Source organism: Narcine bancroftii, chromosome 1, assembly GCF_036971445.1.
Source record: "Narcine bancroftii isolate sNarBan1 chromosome 1, sNarBan1.hap1, whole genome shotgun sequence".
Lineage (NCBI taxonomy): Eukaryota > Metazoa > Chordata > Chondrichthyes > Torpediniformes > Narcinidae > Narcine > Narcine bancroftii.
The window spans coordinates 487568323-487596023 of record NC_091469.1 but is presented as its reverse complement, the minus strand read 5'-3'; the positions used below and the strand labels follow the sequence as shown (position 1 = coordinate 487596023).

The 27701-nt window shown below is 47.7% G+C and overlaps 1 protein-coding gene across 1 annotated transcript in view; it reads right to left on the bottom strand.

The window, feature by feature from the left end:
- Positions 1–23113, bottom strand: part of LOC138751962 (uncharacterized) — an 83370-nt gene extending 60257 nt beyond the window's left edge. Inside the window, exons 1-6 of the mRNA XM_069914993.1 lie at positions 22886–23113; positions 14425–14511; positions 11219–11311; positions 5339–5425; positions 3018–3110; positions 1123–1215 (exon numbers count right to left, since the gene is read on the bottom strand). Of these exons, the coding sequence (XP_069771094.1) occupies positions 1123–1215; positions 3018–3110; positions 5339–5425; positions 11219–11311; positions 14425–14511; positions 22886–23048 (616 nt within the window). The 5' untranslated portion in view covers positions 23049–23113. The remainder of the gene's footprint in view (positions 1–1122; positions 1216–3017; positions 3111–5338; positions 5426–11218; positions 11312–14424; positions 14512–22885) is intronic.
- Positions 23114–27701: the final 4588 nt, after the last annotated feature.

Sequence of the window (27701 nt, the reverse complement as noted above, 5' to 3'; positions counted from 1 at the left end):
GTGTAGATCAGCTCTTTCCATTGAGGGTCGGTGAGATACAAACCAGAGGAAATGGGTTAAGGGTGAAAGGGGAAATGTTAGGGGGAACTTCTTCACAGAGAGAGTGGTGGGGTGTGTGGAACGAGCTGCCAGCTAAAGGGTGATGCGGGCTCAATTTTAACATTTAAGAAGAATTTGGACAGGTACATGGATGGGAGAGGTATGGAGGGCTATGGACTGGGTGCAGATCAGGAGGACTAGGGAGAAAAAGAGTTCGGTAAAAACTAGAAGATCCTGTTTCTGTGCTGTAATGTTCTGTGGTTCTAATGTTGTGAAGTAGATTTATGTAGGTCAACACAACATCGAGGGCTGAAGGGTCTGTACTGTTCTGGAATGTTCTCTGCTCCCTGGTGATCACTGCCATCTCACTGGAACTGAGTCCCCGGCAGCAACGTGATGTCCATGGACATTTTAAATGAGCAACTGGAAGGAAACAGCTTTGATAATTATTGTTGGATGTGACTATTGCATCAATATTTGTCGCTGCTGTTAATACAGGTGTACCACGGTTGAAGTCGATTCTCGATAAAGGTGCAAGATCAGTGTCAGCTCCAACTCCACTGTCTGTCGGAGGGAAAGAACAGAGGTTTATTCTGGCCTGCACACTAAAAACACACTGACAGGAAGCACACAGGGGACACTGTCAGATCAACCTTCAAAATCATCTCTAGAACATTACAGGCCATTTGGCCCGGGATGCTGTGCTGGCCCATGTAAACTTGCTCCACAACATTCCAACCCTTCCCTCCCACACACTCTTAATCCTTTCATTCCCCTACATCCTTGAGCCTGTCCAAGAGTCTTTTGAAGGTCCCTATTGTACCAGCCTCTTACGTAGCCCTAACGTCTCCCCTGAACTTTCCTCACCTTAAATATATGCCCTCTGGTATTTTCTACGTCACCCCAGGAAAAGGTGCCAGCTGTCCACTCAATCTACGCCCCTCTACACACCTTACACACCTCCATTACGTCACCTCCCATCTTTCGTCGCTCCAGAGCGAAAAGCCCCAGCTCTGTCGACCTTGCTTCCCACCCTAGCACTGTACCCAAACACAACTATGGTCGCCTTGTTTATCACGTTACCTGGCACCATTGGCAAGGCAGCCGAAGCCGGCACAAAGTTGTCGAAGGAGGACGAGGATGAAGAAACAGAGCCCGCGGCTGAAGCCGAGCCGACTGAAATGAGAGGCAAAGGAGGTAATTGGCCCCACGAGAAATGAAATGAGACCCCCCCCCTTTTAAATGATCACACTCAGCCAACCACAGTGAAGATTCCCATCGTCACCAACTCAACAGTAAACCCACGCAAACCTTTTCCACTCTGGGTACCCAGAATGTCGGAGAGATTTTACTAAGGTGAGAGGTGACTTAACAGAGATGCAGAAGATTATGAGGGGCTTCGATAGGGGGGACAGACGACACCTTCTCTCGAGGCAACAGCAGCAAATGCCAGTTGAGGGGAGGCAGGTTTAGGGTGAATCTCAGAGGTTGATATTTCACACAGAGAGTGGTGGGTGCCTGGAATGTGTTGCCAGGGGTGTTGGTGGAGGCTGGTATAATAGGGACATTTAAAAGACTCTTAGGCAGGCGCACGGATGTGAGAAACATTATGGGTGTGAGGTAAGGGTTAGATTGACACTAAGATTGGAGGCGTTGAGGACAGCGAGGAAGGTTTTCAAAGCTTGGAGAGGGATCTGGACCAGCTGGAAACATGGGCAGAAAAATGGCAGATGAAATTTAATGCAGACAAGTGTGAAGTGTTTTGGAAGGGCAAATGTTTGGGCACTGAGGAGTGCGGTAGATCAGAGGGATCTGGGAATACAGATGCATAATTCCCTGAAAGTGGCGTCACAGGTGGACAGGGTTATAAAGAGAGCTTTTGGCACATTGGCCTTCATAAATCAAAATACTGAGTACAGGAGTTGGGATGTTATGGTAAAGTTGAATAAGATATTGGTGAGGCCAATTTTGGAGTCTTGTGTGCAGATTTGATCACCTAACTACAGGAAAGATATCAATAAGATAGAAAGAGTGCAGAGAAGATTTACTCGGATGTTGTCTGGACTTCAGGAACTGAGGTACAGGGAAGGGTTAAACAGGTTAAGACTTTATACCCTGGAGCATTGAGGAATGAGGGGATATTTGACAGGGGTATTTAAAATTATGAGGGGGACAGACAGAATAAATGTGGATCGGCTCTTTCCACTGAGGGTAGGTGAGATACAAACCAGAGGACATGGGTTAAGAGGAAAAGATTAGGGAGAACATGAGGGGGAACTTCTTCCCACAGAGTGTGGTGGGGGTGTGGAATGAGCTGCCATCTGAAGTGGTGAATGCGGGCTAAATTTTAACATTTAAGGAGAATTTCTTCAGGTACATGGATGGGAGGGGGCATGGAGGGTTATGGACTGGGTGCAGGTCAGTGGGACTAGACAAAAAAATAGTTCGGCACAGACAATGTTCCAATGTAAACAATGCTTCAAGTTCAAATATAGTCTCATTTTCTCAACTAATTGACCAAAAATACATGTTGGCCAGCAATACATTCTATAAGGGATTTCTTAAGGTGGGATGTGGGTGGAAAACAAAAGTTTGAAAACCACTGTTTGAATCGTCCCTCATGGACTCGTTATGTGCAGGGTTTCAGAACTCCAAAGGAAATGGGCCAATGACAATTTTACTCAAGCAAAATATTTCAGTAACAATTGGGTCTACAGCAGGGTTTCTCAACCTTCCCACCCACAGACCACCTTAAGCAATCCCTTACTAATCACAGAGCCCCGATGGCATCGGGATTACTTAAAGTGAGTGGAAAAAAAGGTTAAGAACATCTAGTGCCAGCTGTCCACCCTACCTACACCTCTCATAATCTTATTAAGTCACCTCTCATACTTCATCACTCCAGAGAAAAAAGCCCCGGCTCTGTCGACCTAACGCTGTCCCCAACGCAACTATGGCCGCCTTGTTTATCACGCTACCTGGCACCATTGGCAAAGCAGCCGAAGCCGGCACAAAGTTGTCGACGGAGGACGAGGATGAAGAAACAGAGCCTGCGGCTGAAGCCGAGCCGCCTGAAATGAGAGGCAAAGGAGGTTGTTAGCCTGATGAGAAATGAGATGACCCCCCCCCCTCCCCATTTAAATTAACACACTCAGCCAACCACAGTGAGGATTCCTATCATCACCGACTCAACAGTAAACCCACGCTAACCTTTTGCACTCTGGGTAGTAGTTATCCAGACTATAGGTAAGATGTTATTAAGGTGGGAGGTGACTTAACAGAGCTGTGTAAGATTGTGAAGCAGCTTAAATAGGGAGGACTGCCAGCACCTTTTTCCTGGAACAACAGCATCAAATACCAGAGGACAACTGTTTCAAGTCAGTGGAGACATCAGAGGTGGGTGCCTGGAATGCATTGCCAGGAGTGGTGGTGGAGGCTGGATCATTAGGAACATTTAAAAGGTGCCTAGACAGGTACATGGATGTAAGAGAAATGGAGGGCTATGGGTGTGAGAGGATTAGATTCTGGAGTAGGTTTCCATAGGTCGACACATCTGCAGAAAGGAGATTTCCATGGTGTTACACTCCCCAGCAGCAACTGAGAAACATGCAAACAAATGGGTTAAGTTTAACACAAAACTTATTTAACAAACTAACAATAATAGAATTAACTCGATAAACTTAACTCCCAAACACCAGCCTTTATGGCAATTCTATATGAACAATATTATTATATGGCGTATGTGGGGGAGAAAACCCAGACCATTACAGACCAAGCTCAAATGCTCCAAAAAAATCACCAAAATTTCCAAAACAAACCACCCCCCCATCAGTCACGCCAAGTCTCCAGGATTGGGATTATTTGTTTCCTTGCCCACTGGTCTTTCAGTTTGAGGCTGTATCCAGATGACCATGTCAGGGAACACGAGACTTGCTAGAGTTTCGAATGTGGCAACAACCACCTTTACTTCCTTCACCCGGGAATTTTCAAAGTGACCTCCTGGTCACCACACGAAGCCCTGTTTAGGGTTACAAAGTGACCTCTCCTTTGGACACCCTGGCTTGGGTGGTCACGCGAATCCTGCCACACGGAGTCCTCGTGAAAGGAGGCGGGCGAGGCACTGGTCAGTCCCACACAAACTCTGGGTATCAGAGTTCCCCAAACTGCTGTCAGGACAACAGTAGCTCCGTGACAAAGTAGCTCCGTCTTCCTTTTCCCGCTGGAACTACTGGGTGACCACATTGACATACAGCTCCTGACAGCAGTGCTAGCGCCCCTGAACAAAGCAACTCAGCGTGTGGCTTGTTGAAGCTGCCGTGTGACTAGGCACAGTCAGACCGACTGCCTAACTGCCCCCAGTCCAAACCACCGACTAACCTCAAAACCAGCGGGCTGGGCTTTTTAAACTGCCCGGTGCGTGCCTCCATCTCTCCCCGTTGATGGAGAGATGGCAGCGCAGGCTCGCTCTCCCGCGAGCCCACAGACTTCCAGCATGTGGTTCCCGTGCTTTGACGGCTGTCGAAGTCCCCTAGTGGTAGCCCAGTGCTATTACAGCTCCTAGCAGCTGTCAAATCGCCCGCCATAGGTTCAGTCCTGTCTTCAGTCAAAAATAAAATTGTCCAGGGTCCATTATAGTGATCAAATCAGAGCAGCACGGTGGAAACAACTTTGAAAATTGTTGGACATGACTATTACACAGATTGAAACACTATATACGCTGTGATTGTAGAAAAATGACACAGAAATGCTGGAGGAACTTAGCCGGTCTCACAGTGTCCATTGGAGGTAAAGATATATTACTGACATTTTGGGCCTGAGCCCTTCCTCAAGGTATAAGCAAAGAACAGGCAGGCGTGAGAATGAAGACAGAAGACGGGATGGGGCAGGAGTCCAGACTAACAAAAGGTACTTATTGGATATGATAAGAGGAAACGTGAGAGTTGATTTTGGCTCGGTGAAAGGAAATGGAGGGAATGGGGGGGAGAGAGAGAGAGAGAGAGCTGGGGGAAAGGAGATGGGGAAAGAAGGTGGGGGATGGTGTTTAACAGGATCTGGATAAATCATTGTTAATGCCAGCCAGTTGGAGGGTGCCCAGACGAAAGTTGAAAATTGTTATTCCTCCAATTTACAGGTAGTTTTAGTCTGGCAGCGCACGAGTTTCATGGACAGACATGTCAGCGTGGGGACAGGATTGGGAATTGAAATGGGTGGCCGCTGGGAGATCCATGTTATTGCATTGGACGGAGCCAAGATTTTCATCAAAGTGACCTCTGCAGATTAAACCAGTTATTACAAATACCTGTCGCCGCTGTTAACACAGGCGCACCACGATTGAAGTTGACTGTCGATAGAGGTCCATAATCTGTGTCAGCTTCAGCTCCATGGTCTGATGGAAGGGAAGAACAAAGAAGTTTATTCTGGCCCACACCAAATACACCGGCAGAAATCACATAGGATGCGCTGTCAGAACTGCCTTCACAGCATCATTTTTAGAACCAGCCCAGTACAGACCCTTCGACCCACAATTCTACCAACCTATGTAAACCTACTCCACAGTGACCTAACCCTATATTTCTCTTACATCCACATGTCTAGCTGTGTCTTTTGAATGTCCCTATTGAACCAGCCTCCACCATCACCCCCGGCAATACATTTCCAGGCACCCACCACTCTCGATGTTAAAAAGAACTTAACTCTGACGTCTCCCCTAAACTTTTCTTCACTCTTCTTAAACCAGTGGTTCTCAACCCTTTTTTTTGCCCCACTCACAAACCACCTTAAGAAATTCCTTTCCATACTTGGAAAGCCTCTGACAAATAGATTGGTGAAGGTAACAAAGGTAGACCAAGCAGGCTTTGTACAAAAGAGACAGGCTGCAGATAACATAAGCAGACTGATGAACATCACATAGTTAAGGGATGCTCCAAGTGTCGCCGTGGCCCTGGATGCTGAGAAGGTGTTTGATAGGATAGAGTGGGATTTCCTATTTAAGGTACTAGAGAAATTAGGGCTAGGGCGCGGCACCGTGTGCCCAAGAGTAAAGTTGTGACCAATGGGCAAATCTCTCCAGCCTTTCCACTATCAAGATCTAGTAGACGGGTGTGTCCATTGTCTCCAGTTCTATACATTTTGGCTAAAGAACTGCTGGCTGAAGCCATGCGACAGGATCCAGACATCAAAGGGTTCAAAGTGGGCTGGAAAGAAAATAAAATCAATTTATTTGCGGATGATATAACCATATAACAATTACAGTATGAAACAGGCCATATCGGTCCCTCTAGTCCACACCAATTTAAGTGAAGTCCACTAGTCCCTCCCTGCCCATAACCCTCCAACCCCCTCACATCCATGTACTTTTCCAATCTTCTCTTAAATGACAAAATTGACCCTGCTGCAACCACCTCTTCCGGAAGGTCATTCCACTCAGCCACCCCTCTTTGAGTGAAGAAGCCCCCTCTCACTTACTTCTAAACTTTTCCCCCCTAACCCTTAACTTATGATCCCTCATTCCATTCTCTCCTACCCTCAAAGGGAAGAGCCTATTCATATCTACTCTATTCATCCCCTTCATAATTTTAAACACCTCTATCAAATCCCCCCTCAACCTTCTATGCTCCAATGAATAAAGACCCAGTCTACTCAATCTTCCTTTGTATTCTAGATACTGCAATCCAGGCAACATTTTAGTAAATCTTCTCTGCACCCTCTCTACCTTATTGATATCCTTCCTATAATTTGGAGACCAGAACTGCACACAGTATTCCAAACCAATGCCTTGAACAGTCTCAACATCATCTCCCAGCTCCTATATTCTATGCTTTGATTTATAAAGGCCAGCAAACCAAAAGCCTTCTTCACCACCCTATCTACATGACAGTCCACCTTCAAAGAACGATGAACCATTATTCCAAGATCTCTCTGTTCCTCTGGATTCCTCAACACCCTCCCCTTCACTGCATATGTCCTGTTTTGATTATTCTTCCCAAAACAAAGCTCTCAACACTTATCTACATTAAACTTCATCTGCCATCTTTTAGCCCACTCTTCTAAGCAGTCCAAATCCTTCTGCAGTCCCCGAAAACCATCCTCACTATCCACAACTCCCCCTATTTTTGTATCGTCTGCATATTTACTCACCCAATTTACCACTCCATCATCCAAATCATTAATGTAAATGATAAACAACAGGGGACCCAACACTGATCCCTGGGCTCACCGCTCATCACCAGCCTCCATCCTGATATATCTGATAGACCCAGAAAGTTCACTGGCCAAGCTTTACTCTACCCTGGAGGAATACGAGGAAGTCTCCGGGTACAAGATTAATTGGGACAAGAGTGAAATTATACCACTTACAAAAGGCGATTGTAGCCAATTTAAAGAAAACAGTCAACTGAAGTGGCCACAAAAGGGGATCAAGTACCTGGGAGTCAGGGTGGAGAATAACCTGCAAAATGTATATAAACTAAATTATACCCACTTGGTCAAAGAAATTGAGGACCTAAACAGATGGATGACTCTGTCCATCACATTGGTGGGCAGGGTCAATTGTATCAAGATGAATGTGTTACCAAGGCTTCAGTACCTCCACCAGACTTTGCCTATGGCGTCGTTATGATAGTACAGATCTATCACCAATGTATATAGTGTATATAGTTACAGTATCTAGATTGTGCTTACAGCGATTGGCTTCACACGAGGCACTGTGTTTGCCAGTGGCCATTTTAGACCTACAGACTGCAGCAAAGTGGCCCTTTTTAAGGCACTTCTGGCACCTGGCTTTTCTTGCTGGGCACTGGGACCTGCTGTGCTTGTCCCTCCCGCACAAATAACATTTTGGGTTCGCACGGGGCAGTGTAGCAGCAGCCGACAGGCCGTCAGTATCTCGGGGGGTGGTAGGGTAGAAGGGCACTCTACTCACATCAGAACGTGGGGTCCAGTCCCTAGAGAACTTGGTGGACTTTAAGGCTTCATCCTCCATTGTGATTGCAATCCAGGCCACGTCCTCTAGTTTTTCTACCCCTTGCTCGAGCAAGCGCAGCCTCACTTCGTTCGATCGGAGCCCGGCCACATAGGCATCTCGGACGAGATCGTTTGTGATCTCGGCAGCAGTTTTGTCCACACAGTTACAGTCCTTGCCCAAAGCCTTTAATACTGGTAAATATGCCCTGCTGGACTCGCCGGGCTGTTGCTTCCTCGATGCAAGCACGAGCCGGGCATGAACTCTGTTCTCCGGTTGATCATACAGTTATTTCAGTACCTTTATGGCTGCAGTGTAAGTGGTCTCATCCTGGATGTTCTCGTAGACTCTCAGGGACACCATAGACAGCAATGCTGTTAGACGCTGGTTATCCTCCTCCACCTCAATGAATCTCAGGAAGTTTTCAAAGTTCAGCAGCCAGAACTTAAAGGCTTTGAAGGCTGTAGCTGACTGTGGGTCGATATCAAGTTTTTCTGGCCGAGTCAAACGCTCCATCCCTTTCAACCAAAATTCTTTTTGCTAATAAAATTGTAGAGCTCGTCGAAAGAATCAACGACTTGTTGATCCAAACCAAGGCTTTTATTAGCAAAAGACAGGAGCTCTTCACAGGTGGCCGACCAGTCCGTAATGATCCGACCTGGCTAGGGACACAACCCTTTAAGGCCCAGACAGTAGGCGTGGCTAAGCTCTCAGCCAATCGCTGTAAGCACAGTCTAGATACTGTAACTATATACACTATATTCTCTCAGAATATTGATTCACAGGTAAGTAGGTTCATTTGGAACAGGAGGGGGGGGGGGAGGGGGGCCAGGGTCTCCATGCAGAAATTAACCTGGGATTACAGTCTGGGCAGACTGAAATTACCAGACTTTAAGAAATACTAATGGGCAGCTCATTCGAAGTACATGGCCTCATTCTTTGAGGGAGGAGGTAGACCATACTGGGCACAAATTGGTCTGTACCTGATAGGTGAGAAAATAGCAGAAGACTTTATTTATAAATGGGACTCTAAATTGTTAACTGATGACAAAGACCCCGCCCCCCACCCTTATGTATGGAATAAAATTAATCAATGCATTGGACTTAAAGTGGGGTTGTCTCCAAAAACACCTGACTCAGAACAACTGAATACCATTGACAACAAGATCCTGGACACCTGGTGCCAGAAAGAGATCAGGTGTATCGAGGACAGTTAAAGGAGCAGAGGCAGCTTCTGTTATTTGAAGAGCTAAAAAAAAAGATTTGTCAAACAGGACATTCTTTTTCTATCTTAAGGTCTTTTTTAAAGGACAAATTAGGTCCAGCTATGGTCCTCCTGGAGTGCAGTGAAATGGAGGTCCTGATTCCAAAGGGGAACACGTAAATTTATTGCGGCAGTTTCCAAGTAGGAAACCTGAAGCCGGGTCATCATAAATTTCGGCAAAGGTGGGAGTCAGACTTGGGTGTAACGATTGATGAAAGGTGCTGGTCAGATCTGTGTCCCAATTATTAACACTCAATAAGGCTGGTGTAGTATAACTTTCTACACCAGTTGTACTAAATGCCACAGAAATTGAACAAGGCTAAGCCAGAAATTTCAGGTGCAACAGAGAGAAGGGAACCTTTGTGCACTCAAACCTGGTCATGCTCCAAGGTGAGGCCATTTTGGGTCGAGCTAGGCCAAATCCTAGAAAAATATCATAGGTAAAGAATTTCCACAGGACCCAGAGATGTTCCTGTTGGGACACATCATGGACATAAGACTTATGATAACGCTGTCCAAATTTCAAATCCAATTCGTGTTAATGCCAAGAAGTGCATAACGGTTTCTTGCATGTTGGACTCTCATCTAGGCATTGTGCGCTGAAAAGCAGAGCTACATTTCCCTGGAGAAAATTACCTACAACTTAAGGAGGAAATACGACACCTTCCTTCAAATTTGGCAACCGTACCTGCGTTATATCGGGGCAAAGATAAAATGCAGTTCCTTGTGCTTCCCTGCCCTCTCCCTATTGGAGGGGGTGGGGGGGGGGGGGAAGGAGAGAGGGGGAATCCAGCTTAATCAGGTTGAGTCAGAGAAGTTCAAAGACCTGGAGGCCGGCGTTGGGGTCTCGACAAATCCTACAATTACTGTTTTTCCTCAGGGTTTGTTTTTATTTTTTCATAATAATTCTTTAAGTGAAACTGCTTTGTTGTACGTGCTGTCCTTGTGTGTGTCCCTAATGGGTCAGGAAGATAAAGGGACACCGATAAATATTACAGGAATAAGGGACGAGGGCTAATTTGTTGCTGCCTTTTCTTTCTCTGAGGTGATGGTCTATTTAATTTTGTCTTTGCATGTAGTCAAGGATTGTATTCGCTCGAGTTCAGAAGAATGAGAGGAGATCTTAGAAACATATAGGATTATGAAGGGTATGGATAGGATAGATGTAGGAAGGTTTTTTGAGCTGGCCGGGGAAACTAAAACGAGAGGACACAGTCTCAAGATTCGGGGGAGTAGATTTAGGACAGAGATGAGGAAAAATAGTTTTTCCCAGAGAGTAGTGAATGTTTGGAATTCTCTAACCAGGGAAGTGGTTGAGGCTGCCTCATTAAACATATTTAAAATTCGGTTAGATAAATTTTTACATGATAGAGGAATTAGGGGATATGGGGAGAAGGCAGGTAGGTGGAGTTAGGTCATAAATTAGATCAGCCATGATCGTATTGAATGGCGGAGCAGGCTCGATGGGCCATTTTTGGCCTACTCCTGTTCCTACTTCCTATGTTCCTATGTTCCTATTTGTGAAATGGAGCTGGGAGGGAATGGACTCGACGGTGAAGCTGGTATATTAATTGGAGAATGTAGTGTGTTTTTTTGTTACAGATTGTTGACACTGTTTGAGTTTGAAAAATTATAAATAAAATATTCCAAGAAAAAGTAATCCCTTACTAACTGCAGAGCACCTATTACATCAGATGTCATACGTGCCCTGCGGTTAGTAAGGGATTACTTAAGGTGGTATGTGAGTGGGAAAATAAAAGGTTGCGAACCACTGCCCTCTGGAATTTTCTATTGTTGGCCTGGGGGAAAAAGGTGCCTCTCGGTCTTGAACACCTCTCTTACATCACCTCTCATCCTTTGTCGCTCCAAAGAGAAAAGCCCCAGCTCTGTCGACCTTGCTTCCCACCCTAGCACTGTACCCAACACAACTATGGCCGCCTTGTTTATCACGTTACCTGGCACCATTGCCAAGGCAGCCGAAGCAGGCACAAAGTTGTCGACGGAGGACGAAGATGAAGAATCAGAGCCCGCGGCTGAAGCCGAGCCGCCTGAAATGAGAGGCAAAGGAGGTAATTGGCCCCACGAGAAATGAAATGACCCCCCCCCCCCCCCATTTAAATGATCACACTCAGCCAACCACAGTGAAGATTCCCATCGTCACCGACTCAACAGTAAACCCACGCAAACCTTTTCCACTCTGGATAGTAAAGTTGTCCAGTTGTTATTCAGGTGGACTTAAGAGTGGAGTATAAGATTACGTGGAGCTTAGATAGGGTGAACAACCAGCTCGTTTTCCTGTAATTTTACATTTTCTGTATTGCTACATGAGAATAAAAGGAAGTTTTAATTTAAATTTAGACATACAGCACGATAACAAGCTCTTTCAGCCCACGAGCCCATGTTGCCCAAACACACCCAATGAACCTATAATGAAGGGTAGGGGGGGCGGAACCAGAGTCTTCGGAGGAAGCTAACACAGACGATGGGGAGACCATACAAACTCCTTACAGACAGCACCAGATTCGCACCCCGGCTGCTGGTGCTCTAACTACGTTGCGTTAACTGCCCCACTAAACGTGCCGCCTTGAATTTTGAATCGGCAATCTTTAACCTCAATGCAAGAAAAAACGTTTCAATGGTGCAGACAAATCTTTACGTTGTCCCAGACCAGTTTAAGGTCAGGGTTTGGGTCATACGTTCAAGAGCCTGATAGGTGTTGTGGGAAAAAGGTTGTCGTTAAACAAAGAAGGGCTGGTCTTCAGCTCTGCAGTGAGCAGTGAGAAGAGGTGGGGACCAGAGTGGGGTGGGTCTTTTATGAGGCTGACTGCCCTTTTTTGAGGCAGCTTCTCACATGGACTTCTACAATGGATGGGATGCCTTTGGTGGGCCCGGTATGTTTGCTACCTTCTTCAGCTTTCTGCCTTGCTGGGCATTCGAGTTTCCAAGCCAGGCTGTGAGTATACTTTCCAGAGCACCCCTGGCGATGTTCAATGACGTTCCAAATCTTCTCAGACCTCTTCGACTGCAGATACATTGGTGTGCCCCCTTCAGGTGATCTTGATGTGCTTGCTCCTGGAGGAGTTCCCCGATGTGTGGGTTCCCAGGAATTATCCCTCTCCACCACTGTCTAATTAATGCAGTCCTGCTCCCTCATCCTCCCCCTCCCAAAGTTCATTCTCAGATCCTTCATCCTGGTCGGCCATCCAGCCCGTCATTCAATAAGATCGCGGCTGATCTGGCCATGGACCCAGCTCCACTTGCCCGCCCGTTCCCCACAACCCTTAATTCCCCTGCTCTTCAACTTCCATTAGCTCCACAATCTCCATCGGTACCGGAGCACCACAGGGCTGTGTCCTTAGCCCGCTGCTCTACTCACGGATGTATGACTCACTACAACAATAACACCATGTACAACTTTGCAGGGTCCCTGATGGATATATTCAAAATGTCCTTAGGCACGGATGAGGTGCCAGAGGGTAGCACATGTTGTCCTGTTGTTTAAAATAGGCTCCAAAAATAAACCAGGTAATTATAGGCCAGTGAGCCTGACGTCAGTAGGAGGTAAATTATTGGAAGGAGTTCCAAGAGATAGGATATATAATTATTTGGACAGCCATTGGCTGATTAAGGCTAGTCAGCATGGCTCTTTGCACGGTAGGTCACGTTTAATGAATCTTGCAGAGTTTTTTGAGGAGGTTAACAAGAAGATAGTTGAAGAAAAAGCTGTGGATGTTGTCCACGTGGACTTTAGTAAGGCCTTTGACATAGATTGGGAGCACAGGATGCAGTAGACAACCCCTGCAGATTCACAAGTGAAATGTCACTTCACTTGGAAGGACTGTTTGGGGCCCTGAATGGTGATGAGGGAGGAAGTGTGGGCGCAGGTGGAGCATCTCCTGCGATCACAGGGATAGATGCCAAAGGGATGATTTTTGGGGAGGGAGGAATGGACGAGGGAGTCACGGAGTAAGTGGTCTCTGCAGAAGGCGGAGAAGGGAATATGTGTCTCATGGTAGGATCATGTTGTAGGTGGTGGAAATGGTGGAGGGTGATGTGGATGTGGAGACAGGTGGGGTGGTAGGTGAGGGCAAGGGGAATCCTGGTTGCATGGGCTCAAGTGCCGAATTTTCTGCCATCACAAGTTGCAACTGTCAAGATTGAGGGGTGTAGTTAAGGTAAGAATCCTCCATGTTGAGGGTGTCTAACACTAGGCAGCAGAGGTTTGATACAAGAGGTTTAGAGGGAATCTCACGGAAAATTTTTTTACACAAAATATTCAAGAGGCATTTGGGCAGGTTATGGATAGGGAAGGATTATGAAGGATACAGACTAAATGACAGTGACTGGGATACATTTAAATTTAGACATGCAGCACGGTAACTGGGCCTTCCCGTCTACAAATCATGCCCCTCAAATCATTAATTAACCTACGACCTCAGTGTGTTTTTTTTTTGAAGGGTGGGAAGGAACCGGAGCACCCCAGGTAGAAACCCGCACAGCCAGAGGGAGAGAACGTACAAACTCCTTACGGATTCAAACCCGGGTCTCTGGCGACGTAACCCTCCCTTTGGGTCCGTGTTCCTCCCCTTTCCACTTCCCCCTTCCCCCCCCAAGCCATCTTGTTCGGGCTCCTGCCTACGTCTTGCACATAACCTCGACGAAGGGCTCAAGCCCGAAACGTTGATTCTGTCTCTTTATCTTTGCTACGTGAAGTCCACTGAGTTTCTCCAGCATCGTGGTTTTACTTCAACTGTGGAGTCTGCAGATTTTTGTGTTTCATTTCTGTTACAGGATCGCGCATACCGCAGGATAGGAATTACAGGCCAACCGCGGGCAAATGGGACAACTTGGACAGCATGGGTGAGGGACCGATTCCCATGCTGTCAAACTCGACGGCTGCCAGAAACCTAGCCTCTTGTTCCCCTCCCCCTCAATGCAGCGTCACCTCCTCAATGCACCCGGGATACAATGCTTCTCTTTTCAATCAGATCGTTACTTGAAGGAGATAAATTGCAGGGATTGTGGCGGGGGGGTTGGGGGAGAAACAGGGAAGTGTAGAAGTGCGAGAGTTATGCTTAACGAAATGATGCGGGTGCCAGTGTCTTCCGACTCTAGGATGCGTACGTTCAACGTGCTTCTGGTGGAATAAGGTAATTTTTACCTTGATGCAGTGAAGTGGATCCATGATCTACATCAGCCTGGGTGGAGGGCAAGTGCGAATCCTCGATAAACGATGAAGCCCACCAATCTACAGTGAAGAAGAAAACATAAGGGCCGGTCATTGACTATTCAAGATGTTTGTTACCCAAACCAACAGATCCGTTAACAAAGAGAAATAATGAATCATACAGAGAGTGGTGGGGGTGTGGAATGAGTTTCCAGCAGAGGGGGTGAATGCAGCTCAATTTTAACATTTAGGACGAATTCGGACAGGTACGTGGTGGAGAGGGGTATGGAGGGCTACGGACTGGGTGAAGGTCAGTGGGACCAGGCAAAAAAAAATGGTTTGGCACAAACTAGAAGGCCCTCTGTGGCTGAAGACCACAGAGGCGGGGGGGGGGTGGGGGAAAGGGGCACCACGTATCGGAACCAGGGCGCGAGAGGGTGCCGAGGGTGCTGAAGGGCTTCTCAATCTGATCTGGAGCTCAGTTTAGACCAGTGGTTCTCAACCTTTCTCTTTCCACTCACATCCCACTGTAAGTATTCCCTGTGCCATCGATGCTCTGTAAGGGATTGAGGGTGGGAATGAAAAAGTTTGAAACCCACTGTTTTAATCGTCCCTCGTGGACTCATTATGTGCACGGTTTCAGAACTCCAAAGGAAATGGGCCAATGACCATTTTTCTCAAGCAAAATATTTCTGTAACAATTGGGTCTAGAGCAGTGATTCTCAACCTTCCCACTCACATCCCACCTTAAGCAATCCCTTACTAATCACAGGGCACCGATGACAGAGGGATTACTTAAAGTGGGATATGAGAGGAAAGAAAAAGGTTGAGAACCGCTGGTTTGGACTGAATTCTGTGAGGAGGCGGGAGCACTGGGGGCCAATCTACGGACACTCGGTGACTCTGAAGGAACTCTCTTTTGCTTCTCTTTCTCTGACTGTAAGGGCCCCCGGGCAATTTCTGATTGAGGCGAATCTGTCTGCCTTGCAGAAGACTAAAATAATGTTTGTGTAACATTCCACCTGTTTTATTACAAGACCACAAAGGAATCTTGAAAAGGTAGCAAACACATGCTGGGTCCATCACAGGCCCTGACCTCCCATCCACTGCAGACATCTACCTCCTCAAGGAAGCGGCCAGCATCAGAAAAAGCCCCCATCATCCCAGCCACAACCTCTCCTCACTGCTCCCTTCGGGCAGAAGGTGCAGAAGCCTGAAGTCCAGCACTTTGAGGTTCAAGAACAGTCTCTTTCCAATGGCGATCAACCTCCCCTTGTTACTCCGATCAGGGACTGCTCGGACTGTCTGCACCATTGCAACACCACCTGTTTATGGAATTCATATAACGTGAATAGTTGTCTTCCTTTTCTATTCATTGACTCGTTTTAATTAATTAATTGTGCTATGGTTAGCACCAGTGGCTCAGGTTTGACTCCCACGCTGATTGTGAGGGGTTTATACGCTCTCCCTGTGACCCATATGGGTTTTCCTCAGGAGATTCGGTTTCCTCGCATGATCCAAAGACACACAGTTTAAGTTGGTTAATTGGCGACATACGTGTATTTGGACCGCGGGGGTTCATGGGTCGGAGGGGCCTGTTACCGTGCTGTATGTCTAAATTTAAACATTTTCAATTAAAGTATAATATTGTCCTTTTATTTGTTGTTTTTGACCAATATATTGGCTCATTATTATTATAAACTTACATTAAAAGTTTTCTGCTTTTAAAGAAAGTGCAGCTTTTTAGACATGCAGCATGGTAACAGGCCCTTCCGGCCCATAAGCCTGCGCTGCCCAGTTAACCTACAAACCCTGCACGGTTTTGGAGGGTGGGTGGGAGACCAGAGTGCCCCAAGGAACCACACACTACCTCCCTTGTTGAATCCACACGCTGATTTCCTTTTACCAGCACTGCCCCTACACATCCGGGGTTCGATCCTTACCTCCGGCGCTGTCCGTGTAAAGTTTTCATGTTCCCTCCATTGGGATGGGGATCCCACGTCCCTACCCGGGCGCAGGCGGATGGGTTAGTTGTCAGCTGCCCGTGTCGCATGCAGGGAAGTTGCAGGAATGGTGGGGAGTTGATGAGGGTGATACACTCCCCAGCAGCCATTGGGAAGCACACAAACAAACGGGTGAAGTTTAACACAAAATTTATTAACGAACTAGCAATAATAGAATTAACTCGATAAACTTAACTCACAAACACCAGCCTTAATGGGAACTCTGTACGAATAACAGATTATTATAAGGTGTATGTGGAAAAATATCCAGACCATTACAGTCCAAGCTCAAATGGCTCAAATGCACCAAGAAAAATCACCAAAATTTCCAAAACAACCCCCCCCCCCAATCCCCATCAGTCACGTCAAGTTGGTCAGTCCAGAAGGAACAGCTCACAGATCTGGTCTCCAAGATTGGGATTATTTGTTTCCTTGCCCACTGGTCTTTCAGTTTGAGGCTGTATCCAGATGACCATGTCAGGGAACACGTGACTTGCTGGAGTTTTGAATGTGGCAACAGCCACCTTTACTTCCTTCACCCGAGAATTTTCACCACACAAGATTCACGCCTCAGAAGCTCTCTTCAGGGTTAACAAGTGACCTTCTGTCAAGCATGTCCTCTCCTTTGGACACCCTGGCTTGGGTGGTCACGCGACTCCTGCCACACGAAGTCCTCGTGAAAGGGGGCGGGCGAGGCACTGGTTAGTCCCACACAAACTCTGGGTATCAGAGTTCCCCAAACTGCTGTCAGGACAACAGTGCTGGCACCTGTGACAAAGTAGCTCCGTCTTCCTTTTCCCGCTGGAACTACTGGGTGACCACATTGACATACAGCTCCTGACAGCAGAGCTAGCGCCCCTGAACAAAGCAACTCAGCATGTGGCTTGTTGAAGCTGCCGTGTGACTAGGCACAGTCAGACCGACTGCCTAACTGCCCCCAGTCCAAACCACCGACTAACCTCAAAACCAGCGGGCTGGGCTTTTTAAACCACCCAGCGCGTTCCTCCATCTCTCCCCGTTGGTGGAGAGAGGTTAACAGCCACAGGCTCGCTCTCCCGCGAGCCCACAGACTTCCAGCGCGTGGTTCCCGTGCTTTGACGGCTGTCGAAGTCCCCTAGTGGTAGCCCAGTGCTATTACAGCTCCTAGCAGCTGTCAAATCCTCCGCAGTAGGTTCAGTCCAGTCAAAAGTAAAATTGTCCAGGGTCCAGAACAAGAGGGTGGAGAGAAGAAAATGCGATGAGTTTAATTGGGTGCTTGATGGTCAGCACCAAGGTGGTGGGCTGAAGGGCCTGTCTACATGAGGAGTCAGTGTAGCAGGGGCCTCAGATCCCATTGTACTGCAACACTATCACTCCGTGTCCCAAGTCATTTGCTTCCATCCAGATTCTAAAGTTAGGGGGAGCGAGCAGATGGGAGTCAGAGGTCACACTGATCTTTCAGTGGTGTCGGACGGGGGGGGGGCAGTTTTGGATGGTTGAGTTGGCGGTGGATGGGAGGGAAGCATCAGTGGCAGACAGGTGATGGGGGCGGGTGGCAGTGGATGGGGGCGCGGGCAGTGTCAGACCCGGGGTGGGGGGGGAGGCACCATTTTTGAAAAATGTGCTCAAGAGGAGCTGTCGCTCCCCTAGCTACGCTACTGCTTCCAACATGGCTGACCTCACACTCTTCCATGGTTCGTTAGATACTGTCAGAGGGTTGTATGTGGCCCTATTGGCTAAAGGCATCAAGGGGCATGGAAGGAAAGCAGGAATAGGGGACTGAGGTCACATGGTCAGCCTTGATCGTGCAGGCAACTCAAAGGGCTGAATGGCCGACCTCTGCTCCTATATCTTATGGACGATCAATGCCTCTCATTTCATACACCTCTATCAGGTCTCTCCTCAACCTCCGACACTCCAGAAAAAACAAACCATTTATCCAGCCTCTCCGCAGAACCTACCTACACCCTCGAATACAACATGGTAAAACACGATACCATGGTTGAAGTAAAAACACAATGCTGGAGAAACTCAGGCAGTGAACTTTACAAAGTTAAAGATACATAGCCTTAAGCCTGAAACGTAGGTTATGTACCTTTTGTTGTGTAAAACAACTGGTAAACCTTTTCCCGAAGCCTCCACGTCCTTCCTGTAAATAGGGCGACCGGTATTGCACACAGTGTTCCAGGTGCAGCCTAACCAAAGTTTTATACGGCTGCAGCATGGCCTTCTTACATTTATAATGGTGTAGACCTTGGTTAGACCCCACTTAGAATATTGTGGTCAGTTCTGGTCACATCACTACACGATGTGGATGTTATAGGCCAGCTGTTCTCGACGTTTTTCTTTCCACTCCACATCCCACTTTAAGTATTCCCTATGCCATCGGTGCTCTGTGATTAGTTAGGGATTGCTTAAGGTGGGATGTGGGTGGGAAGAAAAAGGTTGAAAACCACTGTTTTAATCGTCCCTCATTGACTCGTTATGTGCACGGTTTCATGACTCCAAAGGAAATGGGGCAATGAGAATTTTTCTCAAGCAAAATATTTCAATAACAATTGGGTCCAGAGCAGCGATTCTCAACCATCCCTTCCCACCACATCCCACCTTGAGCAATCCCTTACTAATCACAGAGCACCAATGGCACAGGGATTACTTAAAGTGGGGTGTGAGTGGGAAGAAAAAGGTTGAGAACCAACTGGTCTAGTACAGATGAGATTTACATTGTCTGGATTGGAGAGCATGCCTTTTGTCAGTGGTTTCAACCTTGTTTTCCCACTTCCGGTATCCCTCACTGACCACAGATAGAACGTAAAACACTACAGCACAGTTCAGGCCCATCAGCCCTTAATGTGGTGCCGACCCATATATTCCTTAAAAAAGTACTAAACCCTCTCTACCCCTGTAACCCTCAATTTTTCTTCCATCCATGTGCCTGTCTAAGAGTCTCTTAAATGGCCCTAATGTTCCAGCCTCCACCACCACTCCTGGCAAGGCATTCCAGGCACCCACAACTCTATGCACAAAAAACTTACTCCTGATATCTCCCCTAAACTACCCTCCCTTCATTCTAAGACACAAGTAAGGGATCATTTACAGCAGTATTTGAGTGGAAAAAAAGGTTGAGATCCACTGCCTTATGAGGATAGGTTGAGTGAACATGGTCCTTTCTGCTTGGAGAGAGGGAGAACTAAGGGTGGCCCTGATAGAGGAGTATGAGATGATGAGAGGCTTTTTCCCCAGGGTTGAAATGGCTAACACAAGGTTTATGGTGCTTGGGAGTAAGTACAGGGAGATGTAAGAGGTTAGTTCTTCACACAGAGAGTGGTGGGTGCATGGAATGTGCTGCCGGCAACAGTGGTGGAAAATGGGATCTTCTATTAGACTGGTATGTGGAACAGAAGAAAATAGAGGATTATGCAGTAGGGATATTCCAGACAGTTGTTAGAGTAGGTTATTGGGTCAGCATAACATGTGGGCTGAAGGCCCTGGACTGTGCTGTAGATTTCTATACACTGCACCCCTTCTACTTGTGTGGCTACCTTCCTGGAGCTGTGATGTTGGAGCAGGCATACCTGTGGGCAGCCAGGCAAGAATAACATCAGGCACGGCCTAGAAACGTCAAGTTGGACCTAAAAGGTGATAGTTCCAAGAATAAAAGGGTTATTATATGAGGAGCACTTGGCCTGTACTCATTGGAATTTTGGAGAAGTGGGGGGGGGAATCTCACCGAAACATTTTGAATATTGAAAGCCATGGAGAGAGTGTAATGGATTGGGCGACACGATTCTCCGTTGGTTGCTTGCATTATTGCTTGTTTTTGTTGATTATTGTAGTTTTAATTTCTCTTTTACGCTCATTTTGTTCTCTTATGCTTGTTAAGTCTGTGTCTGACAGCCTGTGACCAAGGGGTGGAATGTAATGGAAGATTTAAATCATGTCTTTTACTTTTGCAACCTTTGCTTCTGCAAGGCTGAGAACCTGCTTGTTTTTTAGAATCAGTAGACATAAGCTAAATTCCACCGAGGGGCCAGAGATGCTGTTATCTGACGAAAGAACATCTGTGTACCAAGAACATTTAATCTTCCTGCTTGTTTTAGTCACAGACTGTCAGAGGCCTAGCCTTGATGCAAACTAAACCATTGTATTCAAAGTGTTAAGCTGAAAATTACGTTATTCGATAGAAGCCTAGGCATGCTAGCTTGCTCGCTTATCTTTCTTGCTGCGCTGGGAATAGGTGCTTGGGTAAGCAGTTGTTGGGTAATATAAGCCATGGTCCCGCTGCTGAAGTTGGAGACTCTCCGAGAGGTGGCAACATCTCTCAGCAAGAAGAACTTCTAGAGTCCAGCTAACGTCCCGGTCGAGAGAGGTGGAGAAGCTGCTACCGGCGCCCCGACAACCTACTACAAGTATGCAGTCGTTGCCTCGCTTCGGCAGTTGGGACCAGTCCAGGCGTTGATAAGTATAGTTGGGAAGGGCTTGCATATTGTAGTTTGAAATCAGCTTTTGAATTTGTAATAAACATTTGTATAAACTGAACTGCTCTCAGTGTGTGTGTCTATTTTCTGTCGGTAGCTCAAACACTGTGACCAATCTAAAACGAACAAAGTGAGAGGTACAAGTTTACCCAGGACACAGAGTAGATGTAGAAAGGTTGTTTCCCATAGCGGGAGAGTCCAGGACAAGAGGGCCCAACTTCAGGATTGAAGGGCGTCCACTTAGAACAGAGATGCGGAGGAATTTCCTCAGCCAGTGGGCAGTGAATCTGTGGAATTTGTTGCCACAGACGGTTGTGGAGGCCAGGTCATTGAGTGTGTTTAAGGCAGAGATCGATAGGTTCTTGATGAGCTGGGGGGGGGGGGGGGGGGGGAGAAGGCCGGGCGGGCAGTGGGACTGAATGGGAAATGGATCAGTACATGATTGAATGGTGGGGTACACTCAAATGGGCTGAATGGCCTAATTCTGCTCCTATGTCTTATGGCAATTGGGAGGCACAGATCTCAATGACTGGAATTGGCTTCCCCCTTGTTCTTTTAAATTTATAAATTTAAATTAAAAATTTTAAATTTGGACATAAGCACAGTAACAGGCCATTTTGGCTCACGAGTCCATTCTGCCCAATTTACCCTCCATTAACTAACAAGTATGTTTTGAAGGGTGGGTTTCGGGGAAAACCCGCGCATATGTGAGGAGAACATAAAAACTCCTTACAGACAGCACAGGATTCGAACCCAAGTCTCAATCGCTGGCTCTGTAACAATGTTGTGCTAACCATAGCGCCAGCCATAAATGAATATGATAGGCTTGATGGTATTGAGGGAGGAACAGAATGAAGGCCTGAATGGCCTGCTCCCATTTTCTATGGAATAACATAGTGCAGGAAGCGGCTCTTTATTCCACAAATTATGCAGAGCATGGCCAACTTAAACCTGATCTTCTCTGCCATAAGTGACATGACAGGTGGACAGGGTTGTCAAGAGAACTTTTGCAATACTGGCCTTCATAAATCCAAGTACTGAGTACAGGAGTTGGGATGTTATGGTACAAGACAATGGTGAGGCCAAATTTGGAGCATTGTGGGCAGTTCTGGTCACCGAACGACAGAACATAGAAAGACGGCAGAGAAGATTTACTAGGATGTTGCCTGGACTTCAGGAACTGAGTTACAGGGAAAAGTTAAATAGGTTAGGACTTTATTCCCTGAAGTGCAGAAGAATGAGGGGAGATTTTGATAGAGGTATTTATAATTATGAGGGGGACAGATGGAGTACATGTAGATCGGCTTTTTCCACTGAGGGTGGGTGAGATACAAACCAGAGGACATGGGTTAAGGGTGAAAGGGGAAAAATTTAGAGGGAACTTTCAGGAGAACTTCTTCACCCAGGGAGTGGTGGGGGTGTGGAACGAGCTGCCAGCTGAAGTGGTGAATGCGGGCTCAATTTTAATATTTAAGGAACATTGGGGATGTGGTGTGGCTGGGTTGGCATGGGCCTTTTAATCTATTGGCTGCTTTTCCGAAGCATTAAGGATGGCATGGTTGGCATAGCAGTTAGTGTAACACCTTTAGAGCGCCAGCAATCGGGACTGGGGTTCGAATCCCACGCTGACTGTTTGTACATTCTCCCCGTATCTGTGTGGGTTTTCCCTGGGGGCTCCAGTTTCCTCCCACCATTCGATAGATACCAGGGGTTGTAGGTTAGTTGGGTGTAAATTGGGTGACACAGACTCATGTACCGTAATGGCCTGTTACTGTATGTCTAAATTTAAATTTAGCATTTAAGAATTTGGATGGGAAGGATAGGGACTAAGAGGGGGGGGGGGCACAGACTGGAAGGGCCGAAGGGCCTGTTCCTGTGCCGCCATAGTCTATATTCTTGCACATGTCGAAGTCTGGCAGCCCCAAGGCTAGAACACCCCAGTGCAAAGTGTCTGTGGAAGGGAGCCCTTGGCCGCGGGAATAGCCCCCGACTCACGCTCGTCCCGAGGCGAGGGCTCGCTGGGGCCGGCCAGGAACGACGGCCCGTCCACTGAGATGTAGTGCGGGTCGTTCTGCGCTGGGCGCCCCGGCCAGGTTCTCCTTCGGCCCCTGGCCACCAGCTCAGTGAAGTCCTTCTTCATGTCATGGTCCGAATGCATTGGCCCTTCCTCCTGCCACAAGGCTCCACTGAACGGATCTGCCTGCGGGAGAAGTGTCCCAGCCCTCACGTCCAAACCCAAAGCTCTGTGACGCGTGTCTCCATGTAACAATTGGCTCTTGTTTCATTGCCTTCACTGGCATCTCCCTCCAAGAGAAACAAAATGCATAGGTTAGACTCAATTTGTAGGTTATTTGGATGGTTCAGGTTTAGTTCACTGGACAACCCGACGAAAGGGTTGTCCAGGGACAACACGATCCACGCTCAGAACACCCATCAATGGGCCTTATCGACACATATTTGACAATAAATATTATTGAGGGTGGGTGAGATACGAACCTGAGGGCACGGGTGAAAGGGGAAAAGTTTAGGGCACTCACATCCCACTTTAAGTCATCCCTGTGCCATCGGTGCCCTGTGATCGGTAAGGTGGGATGTGGCGAGAACCCCCTGCTCCAGACCCCACTGTTAGTGAAATATTTTGCTTGAGAAAAATTGTCATTGGGCCCATGTCCTTGGTGCACAGAGCGAGTCCATCGGTGGTTTTCAAACTTTTTCTTCCCACCCTCAGCACCGATGGCAGAAGTGGGATGTGAGTGCACTGGCCTAAACTTTTCCCCCTTCACCCTCTGGTGAGGGGGAAGAAAAAGGACACTGACAATAATTTTGGGAGCCCCCCCCCCCCCCCACTTGTTTTAAAACAACGATACCGGGGGAGATCACGTCGACCTCGTCCTTAATAATTATTCAGAATCTTCCAGTCAGGGCGATCGAAAAGGAATTATCACCGTCTACTTAAAATAGCACTGACTTCGAGTGTGGGGGGGTGTGGCAGCTCTCACATCCCACTTTAAGTCATCCCTGCGCCATCGGGGCTCTTGCTTCAAGTGGGATGGGGTGGGAAGAAAAAGTTTGTTTGAATCGTCCCTCATTGACTCGTTACGTGTACAATTCCATAACCCCCAAAGGAAATGGACCAATGACAATTTTCTCAAGCAAACTATTTCAGTAACTTTCGGGTCTAGAGCAGTGATTCTCAACCTTCCCTTCCCACTCACATGCCACCTTGAGCAATCCCTTACTAATCACATTGCACCGATGGCAGAGGGATTGCTTAAAGTGGGATGCGAGTGGAAAGAAAAAGGTGGAGAACCCCTGCTCTAGATGGTGGTCAGCATGGAGATGGTGGGCCAAGAGGCCTCTTTCTCTGCTGTGGGGTAATACAATCACTTTTCATACCATTAAATGCTGTGTCTTTTCTCTCCCTATTGTTTTAAGAACTTTCCCGGGCCATCAGGAACTGTGCAGGATTCAATACCCTCCACAGCAGGACCTCGTCCATTTCCGATGCTGGGGTGTCGCAGGGCCGGAGAGGGGAGGACGAGAGGAGCCCAGGTCTCCCAGAAAGGGGGGAGTAGCTCCTCAGATGACCGTGGAGGTCTGGCCCGGACCCCTCCAATCCAAATGAAACAAGGACGGGTCCCGTTCATCTGGGCGCTGGTCACCGGACCTCGACGGGACGGGATGGCCCATCACAGACCTTGATGGCACCTCCGCTTTCAGGACTCCGCAGAAGTTGGACAGGATTTTCGGCGAGAGGTCGGAAATCCAACCGCTCTCCCTCCGGAGTCTTGCGGAGAAGGGGTCGGACCCCGGCTCCAACGCGAGGTGCCTGCGAGCCAGGCGGTCGGGCTACAGGCGCGTCCCGGCTGCGGGCTCGCTCGAGACGATCCGGCAGGTCATGGACCAGACCAAGCACATCCGAGGTGGAGTCCCATCCGACCAAGCCCGGGGCCGCCGTTGGACGCTGGCCGGTGGCTTGGCCAGGACCACCGCCCGCGGGAACCTTGCCCCCGTCCACCAGCCCCGGACAGAAAAGGGAACTCACCAATCCAAAGGCAGCGTGGGGGATTCCAGTGACTGCTGCAAACCGAGCAAGAGTTGGCTGCACCTGTCCCCCCCCACCGCCTCCATCCCTCCCACCCTCTCCCCACCCCCTCCATCCCCCCTCCCCACCCCCTCCGTCCCCACCCCACCCCCTCCGTCCCCCATCGATTCCATCCCACTCAAATCTGTAAAGGGGGCTACTTCAGGTGGCCTGTGAGGTGGGGGGAAGGTTGGAGAACCACTGCTCTAGACCCAATTGTTGGCTGAATAGCGCCGGGGATTGTCTGATCTGGTAGGTTTCTGGAGGGGAGGGAATGGGAAGAGAGGGAAGGGGCGAAGTGGCGACTCTCAAGCTCAGTGGTTCTCAACCTTTTCCTTTCCACTCACCTCTCACTTTAATCCCGATGCCATCGGTGCTCTGTGACTAGGAAGGGATTGCTTAAGGTGGGAGGTGGGTGGAAAGAAAAAGGTTGAGACCCACTGTTTGAATCGTCCCTCATTGACTTGTTATGTGCATGGTTTCAGAACGCCAAAGGAATTGGGCCAATAACCATATAACCATTTACGGAGCGGAAGCAGGCCATGATGGCCTTTCGAGTCCGCACCGGTTCACTGATTTTGTGCGCCATGACAAATTTTCTCACTATTTCAGTAACAATTAGGTCAAGAGCAGTGATTCTCAATCTTCCCTTCCCACTCACATCCTACCTTACAGAGCACAGATAGCAGAGGGATTACTTCAAGTGGGATGTGAGTGGGAAGAAAACGGTTGAGAACCATTGGTTTAGAAGATAACTTTGAGCAAATTATCTTCAGATATCTACTCCACATTTCATCATCATCCATGGTGCATTTCCCTTTGGCAACCTTTCCAATGTTTGATTAACTGAGGGGTCTTGGAGTGCAAGCCCATAGGTTCCTGAAAGGGGCAAAACACATGGTGGTAAAGAGGGCATTCAGCTTACATGTCCCCAACAGTCAGAGTATATCAGTAGGAGTTTGTACATTTTCCCCCACCCCCTCCTCTCACCAGGTTATTTTGAATGTTGAAAGGCCTGGACAGAGTAGATGTGGCAAAGTAGTTTCCCATGGTAGGGGAGTGTATGACAAGAAGGCACAAGCTCAGGATTGAAGGGTGCCCATTTCAAACAGATACAGAGGAACTTCTTGAGCCAGAGAGTGGTGCACCTCTAGAATTTGCTACCTTGGGCTGCCAAGGTATCTCTAGGTGCTCCGGTTTCCTCCCTCGTTCCAAAGACGTGCTGGGCTGATTGGCTAATCACATGGTTGCATTTGGGCGTCACGGCCTCTTGAACAGGAATGGCCTTTAACCGTGCTGTATCTCTAAATTTAAAAGTTCCAAAGTCATGTTGCACCTGTATGAAACTTTGGTTTGGCCACATTTGGAGCATTGTGTGCAGTTCTGGTTGGTTCATTAACAGTAGGTTGTGGAGGCTTTGGAGAGGGTGTGGAAGAGATTCTTCGGGCCACTGCCTGGTTTTGAGAGTTATACGCTATAAGGACAGATTGGATCAACTTGAAATGATTCCTTTGGAGATTCGGGGCGGCCTAGAACATAGAACATTACAGCACATTACAGGCCTTTCAGCCTACGATGAATATTAACCTACCCCAAAAAACTAATCCCTCTCTACCTCATAACCCTATTTTATTTCTTCCCACTAAGAGTCCTTAAGTTCCCCAGTTGTTCCAGCCTCCATCACCACTCCTGAAAAAGCACTCCAGGCACCCAAAACTCTGTGCTTAAACAAAAAGTGTATCCACGATATCTCCCCAAAACTTTCCTCCCTTCACTTTGTGCAGATGTCCTCTGGTATTTGCTACTCTTGTCCTGGGGAAAAAGGTGCTGGTGGCCCACCTTATCTTAACCTATAATCTCAGTATGTTTTGAACAGTGGGAGGAAACTGGAGCCCCCAGAGGAAACCCACACTGACACAGGGAGAACATGCAAACTCCTTGCAGACAGCACCAGATTTGGCCCTGTAACTGCATTGAACTAGTTGCTACGCTAGCTGTACACCTGTCTGAGTCTTTTGAATGACCCTATTGTACCAACCTCCATCACCATTTGCGGCAAAGCATTCCAGGCACCCCCCAATCTTACCTCTGACATCTCCTTAATCTTTCCTTCCCTCACCTTGTACAGTTGTCCTCTGGTCTTTGCTATTATTGCCCCAGGAACAAGGTGCTGCCTGTTCACCCTATCTATGCCCCTCATGATCTTTTCGGCTTCTGTGAAGTCACCTTTCATCATCCCAAAGAGAAAAGCCTTAGCTCCCTCATCCTTGATCCATATGTTCTCCAATCCAGACCACATCCTGGTAAGTCTGTCCAAAGTTTTCACATCCTTCCTAAATAATGGGGTGACTAGAATTGCACACCATCTCAATAAAAGATGCATTTTCTCCTCCAATGTGGAATTTTAATGATACAAGATTCTCATTCAGTCCCCCTACAGGTTCTGTGAAAAGTGCAAAAGTTATCACATCCCAAAACACGTCAGCCAAGAGGTGAAAGGCAAAGCGAGCAGAAACAAGTCAAAGCCAAGGCAATGCAAGTTGGAGGCAACAGCTTCACTGGAAAAGCTTGCTCCTCAGCTGAGGAAGAATGACTGGGTCAGGTTAATTGCCGAAGCGTTCGACAAAAGAGAGACAGGAAAGACTCTGAGCGCGCTTTGAAGGAGAGGGTTCAATGGCAATTGGAGGAGGAAGAATGGGAAAGGATGAAATAAGCCTGAAGACAGAC